Source organism: Barbus barbus, assembly GCF_936440315.1.
Source record: "Barbus barbus genome assembly, chromosome: 31".
Taxonomy (NCBI): Eukaryota; Metazoa; Chordata; class Actinopteri; order Cypriniformes; family Cyprinidae; genus Barbus; species Barbus barbus.
In genome coordinates this window covers 4,679,900-4,696,590 of record NC_136759.1, presented here as the reverse complement: position 1 = coordinate 4,696,590, position 16,691 = coordinate 4,679,900, and the positions used below count along the sequence as shown (strand labels likewise).

The 16,691-nt window shown below is 36.0% G+C and overlaps 1 protein-coding gene across 1 annotated transcript in view; it reads left to right on the top strand.

The window, feature by feature from the left end:
• Nucleotides 1–16,691, top strand: part of LOC306851857 (protocadherin Fat 3-like) — a gene marked incomplete at its 5' end in the record, with an annotated part of 82,964 nt that overhangs the window by 24,880 nt on the left and 41,393 nt on the right. Inside the window, 4 exons of the mRNA XM_079388333.1 lie at nucleotides 5,890–5,951; nucleotides 7,128–7,445; nucleotides 8,197–8,410; nucleotides 14,795–14,934. Coding sequence (XP_079244459.1) covers nucleotides 5,890–5,951; nucleotides 7,128–7,445; nucleotides 8,197–8,410; nucleotides 14,795–14,934 — 734 coding nt within the window. The remainder of the gene's footprint in view (nucleotides 1–5,889; nucleotides 5,952–7,127; nucleotides 7,446–8,196; nucleotides 8,411–14,794; nucleotides 14,935–16,691) is intronic.

Sequence of the window (16,691 nt, the reverse complement as noted above, 5' to 3'; positions counted from 1 at the left end):
TGTAATATCTAATATCTAATGATTTATATAAAATAAGTTATTTCCTTGCCTATTTAAATTTTTCACATTTCATATTTTCATTATTATATTTTTTACATTTATAATTGAACATTTTGTATTTTGTAAATATACATATTTGTATCAATATAATATTTTTTATTCATTTATAATGTAAATTGCAGTGTATATAGTTAATGTAAAATTGTATCATTAAAAATCCTAAAGAAATGTATTTATTTAATTCTGTATTTTATTTAAAAACACACAATACATAACTAATACGTAATGTATTATAATACATTATACATGTGTGTATATGTATTTATATAAAAGGTTTTTCCTTGCATGTTTTCCCATTATATCATATCTTAGCCAGCATCTATGTGAAACGTTACCTCTCATAACATCAAAACTCTTTTTTTTTTGTGATTTTTTTCTAATGCATGGAACAGATCATACATGTGTCCCCTATGGGATTCTGTAGGGGGGTAAAAACATCTTTTAAAATAATTTCCCGTGGCTTTCCACTGAGTTAGAGCTAAAAGCTGCTCTGCAGTCAGTAAACAGAGTCTCCTGCAGACGAGGCGACAGCAGCTCAGAGTGTGTAAGATCACAGGAGGAGAGCTAAACACAAACACTTCCATCATTATTAGACAGTCGCTTCAGCCGAGCGCATGAACATCGTTTATTTCATTCACTTACGTCAGGTGAAACAGCCAGAGCCACACTGTCATTCTAGCAATTCAAACCACGCATTGTGTAGCGGTTCCTAACTGGATTTTATTCACTCGTCAGTCACAGTCTATTTGGACGGATGAACGGTCAAGTCTTCAAACTTCTACAACATTGCTTGTTTTCAGCTTTAAACTCTTCAAAAGGCTTGCGAAATCTCGCTCTTTCGCTCTTCTGCTTGTCTCAGCAGTAATTTGCGTCTCTGTGAATCTCGTCTGCAGGTTTCACACATTCGCGTTTGGTCTCCTCCAACCCCGAGTTCTCCTCCTCGTCTTTCCTCCCCCTCCGTCTCATCCTCTCTCATCTCTCTCTTATCCTCTCCTAACACCTTCCTCTCCTCCCTCTCTCGCTGCATCACCCTCCCATTCTCTCGTTCACAAGGTCTTACGTGTCTTTTTGTCTCTTTCTCGGTTTCTTACTCTTCCATTCCATCCCCCTGCGACTCCTTAACATCCTTCCGTCTTTCTCTCGCTCTGTTCTGTCTTCCTCCTCATGATGAAAGACACTAAGAATAGCGCTCTCTCTTTCTCTGTCTGCTGTGGCTCCGATAATCACTGCTTCTTCTACAGCATGTAAACACCCTGTTTTCTCCGTTCTTGAAGCAGAGATCTGCATTCGTTCTGCTCACCGTGATTGCGATCGTTCTGATTATCCTCCATAATGGATCATTTGGAATAATAGACGACTCCCGGAGTTTTATCAAAAGCATCGTTCGTCATTTCTGCGATAGCATGGCGTAATAAGCCATATCTTTAAAGTACTTCTGTGGTGGTGTTTCTTTATAAAGCTTTACGTTTTATCTGTAATGTACTGACAGAATTAGGCCAGAAATACCCAAGAAACGTATGAACCCACGCACGACCAGTGATAATAATAAGAAATGTCTTTTGAGCATCAAATCAGTATATTAGAATGATTTCTGAAGGATCGTGTGACACTGAAGACTGGAGTAATGATGCTGAAAATTCAGCTTTGATCACAGGAGTAAATTATATTTTAAAATATATTCAAATTGAAAACAGTTCAATTAGTTTTTACTGTATTTTTAATCAAATAAATGCAGACTTGGAAACCTAAAGAGACAAAACGGGCAAAAACAAAACAGGCTTTTGAATAATAGTGTACATTTGATTAGTGACCTAGAAATAGTGCATAATTGTAAATAGTTCTTCTCATGATAACTTTTATTTTAATGGTTTAATATCCTAAAAAGATATTTTGAAAGCTTTTGTAGTTTGCATCCAAGTGCTTGTATAAAATGTTTTGTGCCTTACTGTTTGCATTATTTCTTTGACAAGAAAACAGCATTAAAATTATTTCATATTTATGTATTTTTTTATTATATATATATATATATATATATATATATATATATATATATATATATATATGTATATATGTATATATATATATGTGTGTGTGTTATTTTTATACATTTTATGTTTTTCATGAAGACGTGCACATTGAATAACTGACAGAGGGTGTTTACTTAAGATTACTCAAAGTATTAAATATTAAGATTATGATTAAGAAGTCATTAATATTAATAAGGAATTACATGAATAAATTATTATATTACAATAATCTCTTAATATATTTTTATATATAAAATTATTAATAAATTTAATAAATATTTAACTTTTTCATGTTTAAAAATAATATTTAAAATTAATTATGTATTGCATTAATGTATTATTAAATTAAGCACAAAATCAAGATGTAATCTGATATTGTTGATTTTATCAAAGGACATACACATGAAATTCCTGGAATGATAAAATGACTCATGGTTAATTAATTTAATATATCAGTAATCCCAGTTTCTCTTTATAAAATAGTTATGATTAAAGCAGAAATACTGAAAATAACTGTTCAAGTACAAAAGGAGGATAAAAACTGACCATTTATGACATTTACTTGATAAAAGTATGCATTTAAATAAACTTGTTTAATCATGTTGTTTATTAAAAATAATCTGTGCAAGACAGTGCAAAAGTTTTTCAATCACTGCAAAGGCTCGCTATAAATTATGGATGCCGTTTTGACATTTAGAAAAAGCGTGCAATTTAAAAAGCAGCATGAATCGCCTCTGTGCTGAAATCTGCCACTCTCTTGTTTCTTTGTCTTTTTCAGACGGCTGTTGATTTATAGATGCAGTGTGATCTCAGCATGTGTGTGTGTGTGTGTGTGGCCGGTTTACGTTCCTTTGGTGTGCGTTTCGAATTTATGACACCGACCCCACCAATGAATCACAGACACACTCATATGGGCCAATTCCCACCTGCAACCATTCGACGCACAAAACACACGTAACGCCGGCAGTTTCCAAAGGTTTTGATGTTATTTTTTATCCACAATGAGTTTCTTGGGAAATCAATGCCTCCCGTGTGAACCTTTAACGACTGTGGAGGAACAAAAGACAAATGCACCGTGAAATAAATGCATGTGGCGATTATAATATAATTCAAAAACTAAAAAGATAAAAAGGAAGCTACATCTTATGCATATTCTACACGTAACAGATAACTGGCCTGTATAGATATGCTGTTGTATACTATTGCTGTTTTAGTTAATTGCTTGTAATCACTCGTCTCTCTAATTAATATGCTAATTCCAGTGAATGCAGCTGTTCTTTAGCTAAGCGCACACTCATTCTCACTGACTGGATCCTTATACAAAGACACCCTCATTAGCAAATCTATTGCTGTTAAATAAAAGCAGGTTAAAGAGGTAGATCACCCAAAAATTCAAATTTTCTCACCCTCATGTCACTTATGTGAGTTTTTCTTCTCTTGAACACAAAAGTAGATATTTTGTAGAATGTTGGCAACCAAACAGTTGACGGTAGCCATTGACTTCAATTGTATTTTTTATTTTTTTTTCCATACTATGAAAGTCAATGGGTACCGTCAACTGTTTGGTTACCAAAATTCTTCAAAATATCTTGTACGGTACTCAACAGAAGAAAGAAACTGAGGTGAAATGATATGAGGGTGAGTAAATGATAACCAACTTTTCATTTTTGGGTGATCTGTCCCTTTAAGAGAAACTTTCGACTATGAAAGTGTGCGTCTGGGGGATTTGTTTTTTTGAGTACCCTATATTATGGATGTCACATAAAAAGCCTGCGTGGGTGTTCGGTGTCCAACGTTAAAGCTCTAATCCGTCCGTTTTCCCCCCGTATGCAGACTTACTTTCCCACACACACCAGTCATGAGTGGTAGCTGTGTAACGAGCCTCTGGTTGCCATGACGATGAGATCAGAAGTCTGTAGACGTTAAGACCCCACTTGCCCACTATGACCAGTAAACCCCATTCAGGTAGCAGCAATTATCCAGTGGGGCCTCAAACGGACTCTGTTTGTGTGTGTGTGTGTGTGTGTGTGTGTGTTACAGGCATGATGTCATCAGTAAACTTTTCTCTCTGGTCTTTTTGTTTGTCCCCACGTTCCCCTCCTCTCCCGTTCTCCTCTTTTTGTTTTCTCCTTCCGTTTTTTCTCTCTCTCAGTACGAGTGCCTTGCGCCTCTGTGACTTGATTCAACACAGCTGCCCCCTCTCTTTCTCTTCCTCCTTGTGTCTCTCTTCATCTCTGATATGGGTCAGTGATGGGGCGCCCTGGGATGCGCCTGATCAGAAAGCATACTTAAGGACCTGCAGGCACTTTGACGAGCCACGGAGAACATTACTGTAGGAGCACAACAGCAGGGCTAAAAAAAAAATTAAAAACCCAAAAAATTTAAAACCAACATAGCAAAAATTGGTTTTCGTAGTGATATATAATCTTTTCAATTGTAATTTTAACTTTTTTTAATCAATTGCACTACCCACATTCCTTCTAGGTAATATATTATTACCTAAAAATTTGTTTCCATGAGATTTTTAAATGTTTTTATAAAAAGTCTCTTTTGCTCACCAAGGCTGCATTTATTTGAAAACAAAAACAGTAAAATCTGTAATATTGTGAAATATTATTAATATTTAAAATAACTGTTTTCTATGTGAATATACTTTAAAATATAATTTATTCCTGTGATGCAAATTTGAATTTTCAGCATCAGCCTTCAGTGTCACAGGATCCTGCAGAGATCATTATAAAATGCTGATGTGCTGCTCAAAAACATTTCTGATTATTATTCATTTTAAAAAGAGTTGTGCTGCTTAGTATTTTTGTGGAAGCAGTGCTATATATATTTTTTTTTCAGGATTCTTTGTTGAATGAAAAGCTCAAAAGAACAGCATTTATTTGGAGTATACATTTTGTAATATTATAAATGTTTTTACAGTCACTTTTCTTCAACTTGTGAGCATCATTAATGCTCATTAATGAATCCTTTCTGACCCTAACATTTGCAAATGATTTATTACTATTATTTTATTTTATTATTTATTGCATACTTTTTGTTTACTAGTTACTAGTGCTGTCAACCGATCAATCGCATCCAAAATAAAAGTTTGTTTACATAATATATGTTATTGTGTATATAAAATACACACACATGCATGTATATATTTAAGAGGAATATGTGTATATTTATATATACCTAATAAATATACACAGTACACACATATTATGTAAACAAAAACTTTTATTTTGGATGTGATTAATCGCGATTAATTGTTTGACAGCATTAATTATTTGCTTGTTTATCTTTCAGTGTTTTTTCCTCACTACTATATATCATACTTTTTTAAATTAATTTTTTAGTGTTCACTTCAGTGCTTTTCAACTGTACTGGTCTGTTGCTCAATCTATAGCGCCATGCCAAAGAAATAAAAATTGTATCCGGTCTAAGTTTGTAGTCTGAACTGAATATGAGGTGGAAAATATGTCCATCACAAAACCATGGGAAGGAAACTATTGAGTTGCTGCATGTAGCGAGACCAGTGCAGTCCCATTCACAAACAAATGACTCTTATGATATCATTATTTTAACTGAATCATTCAAGAAGTCTATTTTGTTCCCTTACAGTATCAAAAACTCCAAGTACTCATTACTTTTAGTGAATTTCATCTAACAACGATGAAGCTAGTTTTGTGAATTTAAGGTTTGTGAAACTTAACCACTGTCATTACCTGTAGTTAGAGACTGCAGAAGTGGTTGGATCAAAGAATATTTATAAAGCACCTGCTAAAACGAGTGATTTTGTGTGTTGCAGGTCTGATTACCACAACCTCTCGGAAACTGGATCGTGAACAACAGGCTGAGCATGTTCTGGAGGTGAGACACACTCATGCCAACCCACATTCACACATATAGCTACGTTCACACAAACACACATCAGGTGTGAGAGCTGCGAGCCATGCTAATTTGCACTGCCTCCAAATTGCAGATCAATTTTGTGAGGGACGGTAGAATTACGATTTTCACTTCATATGAGCGCAAGATAGAGTCCTATAGAAGCCTGTTTGAAATTCAGAATGCTTGCTGATCGCATATGTTTAAGTGTGAAAGTCAATGTTTTCGAGTGGGTGTTTTGTGTTTGTAATAAAAGCGATTTGTCGTGTTGATCTTTTGAGAATGAACTTGTCACTCACGTTATGTTACCCGTTCACCGTGTGGTCCCTTGACACCCAAACATTACACAGACCAAACGCCCCTTTAATTTATTACAACCCCCTCTTTTTTCTCATTTATTGCGCCTTATTTCTTTCTCTCAGACAGACAGATTGAATTTGTACAGGCGTGGCACGGCAGTCTGTGAAAGGAAATGAATAAAGTGAATTGAATTAATCGTTTTGTTGTTGCCGAGATGGATGGCGCGCACAATGTCTTTTGTTTTTAATGATATCATTTAGATGTTCCACTGCACTCTTCTGATTGGCCGGTGGCCACGTGCGGCCGTGCTGATTGGTGGATGAGCGATGGGCATGTTTGCTAATGAAAAAGAAAAATGGATCGAATATCAGAAACCGGATATGAGAGAAAAGCGGAAACATGACTCATCATCACTCCATTCTACAGAGAGAAAAAATATGTAGAAGATCAGACACATAGAGAATCTTATTTCTCCTTTCCTGTCCATTTATAATGGGTTTTTACCATGAATAGTAGTGTTTACTAAGGCAAGCATTTCTTGTGCTGTGACTCATGCTTCACTGTAACTCTCCCCTCAAAGAAATGAAATGAAATGAAATTAAAATGTTTCTTGAGCAGCAAATCAGAATATTAGAATTATTTCTGAAGATTCATGTGACACTGAAGACTGGAGTAACGATGCAGAAAAATCAGCTTTGCATCACAAGAATAAATTACAGTTTAGAAATATATTCAAATAGAAAAAAGCTATTTTAAATTGTAATAATATTTCACAATATTACTGTTTTTGCTGTATTTTTGATCAAATAAATGCAGCCTTGGTGAGCAGAAAAGATTCTTCACTGTTTTTGTGTCCAGGTGACTGTATCAGACGGCGGTCCTTCTCCCAGACACACCACAGTATGGGTGGTGATCCAGGTGTTGGATGTTAACGATAACAAACCAACGTTTCCAGAGAAGGTGTACCAGGTCCGTTTACCCGAGCGCACCCGTAAACAGCGAGGCGCTCCTATATATCGGGTGTTCGCCTACGACCAAGACCAGGGCGCCAACGCCGAACTCTCCTACAGCATCGTCGACGGCAACGAGGATGGGAAGTTCGTAATCGATGCCAAAACCGGTGTGGTTTCATCGCCCAAGAAACAGTTCACTGCTGGAACCTATGATATTCTTACAGTGAGTCACCTTTGACCCTTGAGCTCCTAAATGAAGTTAATCTCACACTTGTATGTGATTATAAAATGAAATACGGTGTTTTATATTATGTGACTGAAATAAAATAAAATAAAAAAGAATAATAAAAAAAACAAATAAAATAAAAACAATACAGTTATAAATAATAGAATAAAAAATAATAATAATAATACTAATAATAAATAAAATAAAAAAGAATAAAATGACAGTTATAAATAATAGAATAGAATAAAATAAAAAGAATAAAACTAAATAAAATAAAAAAGATTAATAAAACAAGACAAAATAAGTAATAAAATATAATAAAATAAAGAATAATAAAATCAATAAACTGATTAATAAGCTTGGTAGACCATGTTTAGACCACTTTGTTCATGCACCAAATACCTGACATGTTCCATAAACATGCCAATTTATCCCCCCACGTAATTGGAATTATATAAATCATCCATATGTGATATTAGGACAAGAAGTAGGCTCACCAGGTTTAACCAGACGTGTAAACTCATAGATAATAATTTCCAGGTCTCTGAAAAACTCTCGACATATATAGCAGCTCTATTCTCTTAATGAGGGAGTTGACATTTTAAATGTCTTTTTATTGTAAAAGGTTCATTCTTTTGTTTGCATTCAATGCAAAGGTCAACACTGGATGCATTCTTCCATTTCAGCTCAGTGCTTTTAATGCCTGGTGTTGTTGTCTTCCTGATGTGTGTTTAACCTCTGACCGCAGGTGAAGGCAGTGGATAATGGACGTCCTCAGCGCTGGGCGACGGCTCGTTTGCACATTGAGTGGATCCGCCGTCTTGCGGCCAGTCCTCTTCCTCTCGCCTTCGAAGAGCAGCTTTACAATTTCACCGTCATGGAAACCGACAAAGTGGCGGACATCGTAGGCGTGGTGTCCGCCCAACAGCAAGGCTCCGCCTCCTTGTGGTTTGACATCACAGGTGAGTGCTTGGATGCTTTATGTTAATGTGATGGTCTATCTTTAGCTGCAGGATAGGGATGCAAGTGGATTTTTAGCATTCAGTGAAGAATTGAAAATAAATGCCAGGGGTTGGGATTTATTGTAACAATGTTTGAAATTTGAATCTTTTTTACATTTTAAAATTCGGAATTTTTAGAAATAATTGTACTTTATTTATAACAAAATCTTTAAATATATATATAATTGGATTTTATAATGATAGGTTTGACTTACAGTTAGATGAAATTAATTTACAGATTAATTAGGCCAAATATTTGCATATTATGGTTTAGAGTTGGTGGGAATGTTTGTGGTTCACTGCATGATTTGTGGCGTTGTATTGCTATCTTTTGCCATTCCACGGTCGCCATGGCGATTGCTTGCGCTGTCTGTATCTGTGGTGATGTAAGGTTTGTATACACACAAACAAAAGACTAATACATTGTAAATAATTGATCATAAAACAAACCTAAATTAATTATTATATTATATTATATTAAAACAAACCAAATTTCAACAGCAAAAAACGCATACTAATAACCGCCCTGATGGTTAATTATTATATTATGTATACAATCTTATAAAGTGTGTAAATATGAATAATGTTTTACAGTAATATTAATAAAGCTAAGTTATTACACAGTGATGTTGACTGTTGATGTCCCGGACACTGAGGTCCTGTATCTGTTGATATGGTAACGGGAGAGTCAGATTTGCAGCATGCATGCCGTTTGGTGTTCAGATACCTTCTGTTTGCTTCAGCAGCACCTGCTCTGCACTCTTTCACTGCTCTGCCGCTCTTTTTCTCCTCCTCTTCTTGAGTCACAGGCCACTTCTTCTTTATTTCTTTTATCCTTCGACTCTTCATTCTTTACTTCTGTTGTTCTATCTCTCTTCCTCTATCTCTCTCACTCTCTCTCTTTTTCTAAATGCTTCGTATGGAAAGGTCCACGCTCTTTCCGTGAGATGTTCTATATACTCCAGACCGCTTGTGGCAGGAACTGTTCTACAGAAGGTATCTTTACCAGTTCAGCCGAACTCTTTTCCTCTTTTCTTTTTCTTAACTCCTCTCGCTGTCAGGTTTTTCTTTCTGTTTTTTCTCTTTCTCTTTTTTAATTCTGTATTGTGATCTCTTCTTCTGTCTTCAACTCTGTCTGCCTGTCTTGCTCTCTCTCTCTCTCTGCATGTCCAGGGCTCAACGCTAAGGATTTATTGTTATTTTTTTAATTTATTTATTTTTAATTAATTTAATTGATTTGTACTTTGCCTGGTAAAATTTTCAAATTTCCCACCACAAAGCAAGTTTTCTTTGTTTTTGACCCATGCAACCTTATATTCTATATAAAGTTGTTACAACACCAACATTTTAGATTTGGTTAACACTGAAATTTCCCAATTTTCTATTACTATATGATACCACATCAAAAACTAATACAGTTCAAACAATGCAACAAACAAACAGTCATTAATAAAACGAACAAAGTACAAGTAATAGTACAGATAAATACAATAGAAATTAAATAAAGAGTGCTTTAGGTTTTTCAGGTAGTTCTAACAGTAGTACTCAGATAAGAAATGCTGCAGAAATTGAATAATCAAATGTGAAATAATGCATAATCTTAAATGTATAAATTGATAAAACTGGAAAAATGATTCAGTCACAAGCAGTGTTTTCTTCTTTTTCTTTTGTTGTTTAATTAACATTAAAGGGATATAGTTCACTCAAAAATAAAAATGTTGTCATCCTTTACTTTCCCTTAGGAACAGAGTGAGTAAATGCAACTCATGACCAATTTGTACGTATTTTACGAGGTGGCTAATTCATATTGATGCATCTGCACTATTCATATTTTGCACAGACTGCACATTGTCAAAGTTATTACAATATAAACTGTCTAAAGTTGTTACTGTACAAAGCCCAGTAAACTATTTCTATAATATTGCACTACTGTTATTTTGCATAGAATACATTGTTCTATCAATACTTGCACACACTCATCCAGCTGTATTTATTTATTTATTACCACTGTTCTCACGTTTCTGCTGTTCATAATATGTATATATAATCCCACATTGCTCTGTTCATAATGTACATACAATCCCTACATTGCATTCCTATTTATATTCTGTATATACTCTGCTCAATACTGTATATAGCAATTCCACTGTACATTCTGTAAATCATTTACTTCATTTACTCTGCACTTATATGTATATAAAACACTATATTCTTGCACTTCTGGTTAGATGCTAACTGCATTTCATTAGCTCTGTACTTGTACTCTGCATAAATGACAATAAAGTTGAATCTAATCTAATCTAATATGAATTCGTACGACCTCACTCGTACGATTTGTCTGGACCCCAGTGACGGGTAGGTTTAGGGGCGGGGTTAGGTATAGGTCAGTCGTACAAATTCATACGAATTGTGCAACTCGTAAAATATGTGCGATTTAGCAAAAATCGTATGAATTCGTACGAGTGAGGTCATACAAATTCGTACAAATTAGCCACCTCATAAAATATGTACAAATTGCCATGAGATCAGGTTGGTAAATGATGATGATAATGATTTTGGAGTGAACTGTCCCTTTAGAGGGTTTGTTCAGCCCAAAATGAAAATTCTGTCATTAATTACTCACCCTCATGTCATTCCAAACCCGTCAGACCTTCGTTCATCTTCGGAACACAAATTAAGATGTTTTTGATGAAATCGGAGAGCTCTCAGACCCTCCATAAACAGCAACACAACTGAAATGTTCCCAGGTCTAGAATACATCGGTAAAATAGTCCATGTGACATCAGTGGCTTAACTTCAGTTTTGTGACGCTACGAGAATACTTTTTTTTTTGCGCAAAGAAAACAAAAATAACACAATTTAGTCAACCATTCTTCTCCCCCTGAGTTACGTCGTCTGTCATTTTAGAGAGTATCACAATGCATACGCATGCTTTCCCCTAAGCGTAAACAATGCTTAATACGCAGATTACGTTCATGTGTGCGCTCCCCCCCCCCCCCCCCCCCCCCCCCCGAGCGTAAACAACGCTGATTACGTCAAATACGTTCTTGGGTACTCTCCAAAATTTTGGAAGACGTAACTCGGGGGAGAAGAATGGTTGAGTAAATTGTTATTTTTGTTTTCTTTGAGCAAAAACGAATTCTTGTTGCATCGCAAAACTGAAGTTGAGCCACAGATGTTATATGGACTGTTTTACCGATGAACTTACTACGTTTCTGGACCTGGGAACATTTCAGTTGTGTTGCTGTCTATGGAGTGTCAGATAGCTCTCCGATTTCATCAAAAACACAAACTTAAAATGTTCCGAAGATGAACGAAGTTCTTACGGGTTTGGAACGACATGACGGTGAGTAATTAATGACAGAATTTTCATTTTGGGGTGAACTAACCCTTTAAGGACACAAACCGCAGCAGGTTTATTAAGCCGCTGTCACGGATCCACTATATAACACGTGGATTTTCACAGGATGTTAATGTTCACTTAACTTTATACTCACCAAAATTGTGATACGCATGTGTTAACACATGATAAAAGTGCGAAAGAGAATTGAAATGTGTAATGTGTTGTGTGAGAGAAGGTTGTGCTGTAACGGACAAAAACAGACCAAAATACATCCAAATGCCCATCTTGGAGAGTTCTCTTTCACCTCTTAAATGGTTTTTAAATTGCTTGAATGTTTACATTGACTTAAGGAGACTTATAAACGCCTGCAAATGATAAACTTACGCAATGACGCAGTGGCAATTTCATCCTTATTGTTTAGCCCTGATGTCTCTGTTGCTACTGTCTCTCTTTTTCTACCTCACTGTCTTTCTGTCTTTTCTTTGTTCTCTCTGAATGTTTATCTCTCTCTTTCTGTGATTCTATTTGTCTCTTTCTTCTCCTGCCTCTCTCTTTCTCCCTCTGTCTGTCCCTCTCTCTATATTTATATAAGTTCAGCAGAACTGCTCTTGCTCTGTTGCCGTTTAACCATCAGCTAGCTCTGCATTCCCATCATCCCTTGGTGTTGTGCTGTATTGCTTAAACATGATTGGTTGGGATGTGAATTTGAGGGCGTGTTTCTTGATACAAATGTGATTTGATATATTGCTGTATGCATGTGTGTGTGCGCTTAGCATTTACTGTGCAGTGGCGATAATGGTTTAATTCCTGCTTCCATCCGTGTGTGAGTGTGTGTGTGTGTGTGTGTGTGTGTGTGTGTGTGTGTGTGTGTGTGTGTGAGAGAGAGAGAGTTTGTGTTTTGTTTATGAGATAACTAAAACCATTCTGGTGGTCGTTGATCCAGCCTTATCATCTGCGGCCTGATTAAATGCGTCATTAAACAGCCAATCGAGTGTTCATAAAGGTCAGGGGTCAGTTCAGGGTTAGCTCGCCAGACGAGGGAGCATGTGTGAGGGCAGCGAGGGTGGACGGTGATGAATGAAAGGGTGTGTGTTTGCGTATGTAAGTGTATCTCTCCACCAGGTGTTCCAGCAACAGGCGGCACGAGATGATTAATGCGCCCTAGGTAGAACGAGCGTGAAGAGGGAGCATAGCGTCCTGCCAAAACACACTTTCACCTCTGTTCACATGCATAGGGGTTCAAACACACTCATGCAACAATGCGATCTACATCTTAAAGGGATAGTTCACCTGTAAATGACAGTTCTGTCACCATTTGCTCACCCTCATGTTGTTCCAAAATGGCGTGACTTTTTTTCTGTTATAGACGCAAGTCAAAATGGTGATTTTTTTTTTTTTTTTCCAATGAAAGCAAATAGCTTTAAGGGGCTAAAAAAAAAAAAAAAAAAAAAAAAAAAAAACAGAAAAGTAGTGCATGTGACTTGAACACTGTATATTTTAAGTCTTTTGAAGTTTTGTGTGAATGAATGAAAACAGACTGAAATTGAAGTCTTGTTTGTGAAAATTTAAATGATATGATAAAATGAGTGATACCAAAATTTGTTATTCATTGTTTGTGACTAATTAAAATGTAGCAAAACTAGTCTAGAGCGAGGTTTGAGGCCTGTGGTGGAGGGCAAGATTTACACTGAATGATAACTGAAATTTCAGTTTGTTTCACACACAAAGTTATCATGTGATTGAAACTATTTTTATGGTGCATTTTGACAGCTTCTGGTCTGCTTTTGTTGTGTGGAAAAGTGCAATGTGAACGTTCTTTGAACTAACATCTGTTGTGTTGCATGGAAGAAAGGTTTGGATTGACGTGAGGGTGAGTAAATAATCACAGATATTTCATTTTTGGGTGAACTATCACTTATAGTCTAACAGCTGGCTTTCACTGTACGATAACAGTTGTTTCTTCGATCCATATTTTTGGTTTGCCTTTCTTTTGTTGGTGTTAATAGTCTATGAGGCAATCTTTCCTCTTTGAGCAGAGTCTAGAGAGTGCTGTGTGTTTGTGGGCAGCATGTATTTGTTAGACTGTGTTTGTGTAGGATGTAGAAGTCTTAGAAAATGGAGGAAACTTTTATATAACTTCAGAGTTATATAAAAAGTTATACTTACATTTCAATGCTGGTTATACTCTGTATAATTGTGTATGTGACGAATAAAAATCTTGAATCTTGAGAGTAGCACACACACATGCGTACATATGAGAGTGTATATGTCTGCATATATTGTGTTAGTGTTTTGCATATGTAGGATGTCTGTATATGTGTTTTATATAACGATATATTGCATATGTGGGCTGTGTGTTGTGTATTTGCTGTGTGTGTGGGTATAATGAGGAGATCCCATCCTACTTATGTTTCGCACTTCCAAACCCTTTATCGCCCTCATCTGGTGTACCTGAGTACTGCAGACCCTGGACCACAAAACCAGTCTTAAGTCGCTGGGGTATATTTGTAGCAATAGCCAAAAACACATTGGGTCAAAATTATTGATTTTTCTTTTATGCCAAAAATCATTAGGATGTTAAGTAAAGATCATGTTCCATGAAGATATTTTGTAAATTTCCTACTGTAAATATATCAAAACTTATTTTTTTGAGTTGTAATATGCATTGCTAAAAACTTAATTTGGACAACTTTAAAGGAGATTTTCTCAATATTTTAAATTTTTTGCACCCTCAGATTCCAGATTTTCAAATAGTTGTATCTCGGCCAAATATTGTCCGATCCTAACAAACCATTCATCAATGAAAGCTTATTTATTCAGCTTTCAGATGATGTAGAAATCTCAATTTCGAAAAATTGACACTTAAGATTGGTTTTGTGGTCCAGGGTCACATATGAGTGTGTGTGTGTGTGTGTGTGTGTGAGAGAGAGAGAGAGAGAGAGAGAGTGAGATGGAACGTATAGAGTTTGTGTGTTTAATCATGTTTTCTCTTTTCGTGTAAGGCGGTGATGTGGACAGTATGTTTGACGTTGAGAAAGGTGTCGGCACTATCGTCATCGCTAAACCTCTGGACGCAGAGCAGCGATCATTTTACAACCTCACTGTGGAGGTTACTGATGGGACTAATATAGCGTACACTCAGGTAAACACACACACTCAAATAAAACTAAACAAACATTCACAGACACTTGATACATGATACTAATGCACTGATGTATAATTATTTATTTTTATATTAATATAAATACTGATTATAATTTCTTTCTCTTTTAATATTATATATTATTACTATATATATATGTGTGTGTGTGTGTTTGTGTATATATATATATATATATATATATATATATATATATATAAAAGTGTGTGAAGTGACATTTGGCCAAGTATGGTAACCCATACTCGGAATTTGTGCTCTGCATTTATCCCATCCTAAGTGCACACACACAGCAGTGAACACACACACACCGTGAACACACACTCGGCGCAGTGGGCAGTGGGCCGATCATTCACTCCCCCCACCTACAATCCCTGCCGGACCTGAGACTCGAACCCGCAACCTTCGGGTCCGACTCTCTATCCATTATATATTATCCATAAAATAATATATAATGTTAGTCAAATTAATGTTTTATTTATATATAAAATTAATATTAATGTTCATAGAATTTCTTTTTATCTTATATTAAATATATAGTAACCTAATTAATATTTTAGTTGCATTAATATTTATAAATCTATATTAATTCATGTGTATAATCCGCATTTCTCTCCACGTAATTTTTAGATATCATATTTTTTTCGCTTACTTTTTTTGCATTCCTTTTCTTCCTTACAATATGGCCAGACATGATGTTAAAAGGCAGCATAATGTTTCTTCCTATCTTTTGGAGCAGCTTTTTTGTCTTTTACGTGCTTCTGAAAGTGTCTAGGGAGGAAGCTCACTTGGTTTTGGAGAAGAGTTAGTGTTTGTCCGCTTGACAGCAGCTGTTTAGTCAATGATTGATGCTGATGTTTGATGGTGAGGGTTTGATTGATAACATCTGTCATCGTTCAGATTGCCTAGCCCTGATGTCAAGGTCCCATCGGATTGATAGCTCCGTTGCCATGGATACGAGCCTTTTTCAGTGTAATATGTCTGTGAAGGTCAGAGTTTAAAGGACACAATCCATCCTGAAAGGAAAAATGTGAGAGAGTGAGGAAAAATGAATGATCGATCTGTTTATCTTTCGGAGTAGAAGCTGATGCAGTGCTTTGGGAGGAGGATGACCAGAAGAGCTCTCGCATTTATTCAGTTTATTCACTAAATTAACATATATACACGCATGCACAAGAACATAAACACAAAAGATAACTAATTCAAATTCAGTCAATTGCATATGTTGGATGCAAATGCATTCCTTTTAAAATTACAAAGTACAAACACACACGTGAACAAAGAGTGCTGGAGGGAGGGTCAGAGAAGGGGCAAATGGAAAAAAAAATGATGAAAGCGATTGTATTCTTCTCCAAGACTTGTTCTCTATTTAGAAAGCACCATATTTCATACACTTTCATACTCAAATATACATTCATTCACTGTCTGCAACATACACACACACACACACACACACAGATGGAGCTCAGCGTGTCTCCGCAAGGCCGGGTGTGAGACGGAAGTGCACGTATGTTATTACTTTATAATTAGATCAGCTAACGTGTTTCGATCTCACACACTAGCAGACACTCACAGTTGTGTGCTCTCATGCTGTCTGCGTGCTCCTTTGACCGGTGGGGCTATTAATACAGGTTAGCGACAACTGAGTATTTGTCAGCCGATTTGTTTGCGTTTCAGCATTCAATCAGCTTCGATTTGTTCGTACACTCATGGTGCGTGCAAGTCATGTGATTTTCATTAAG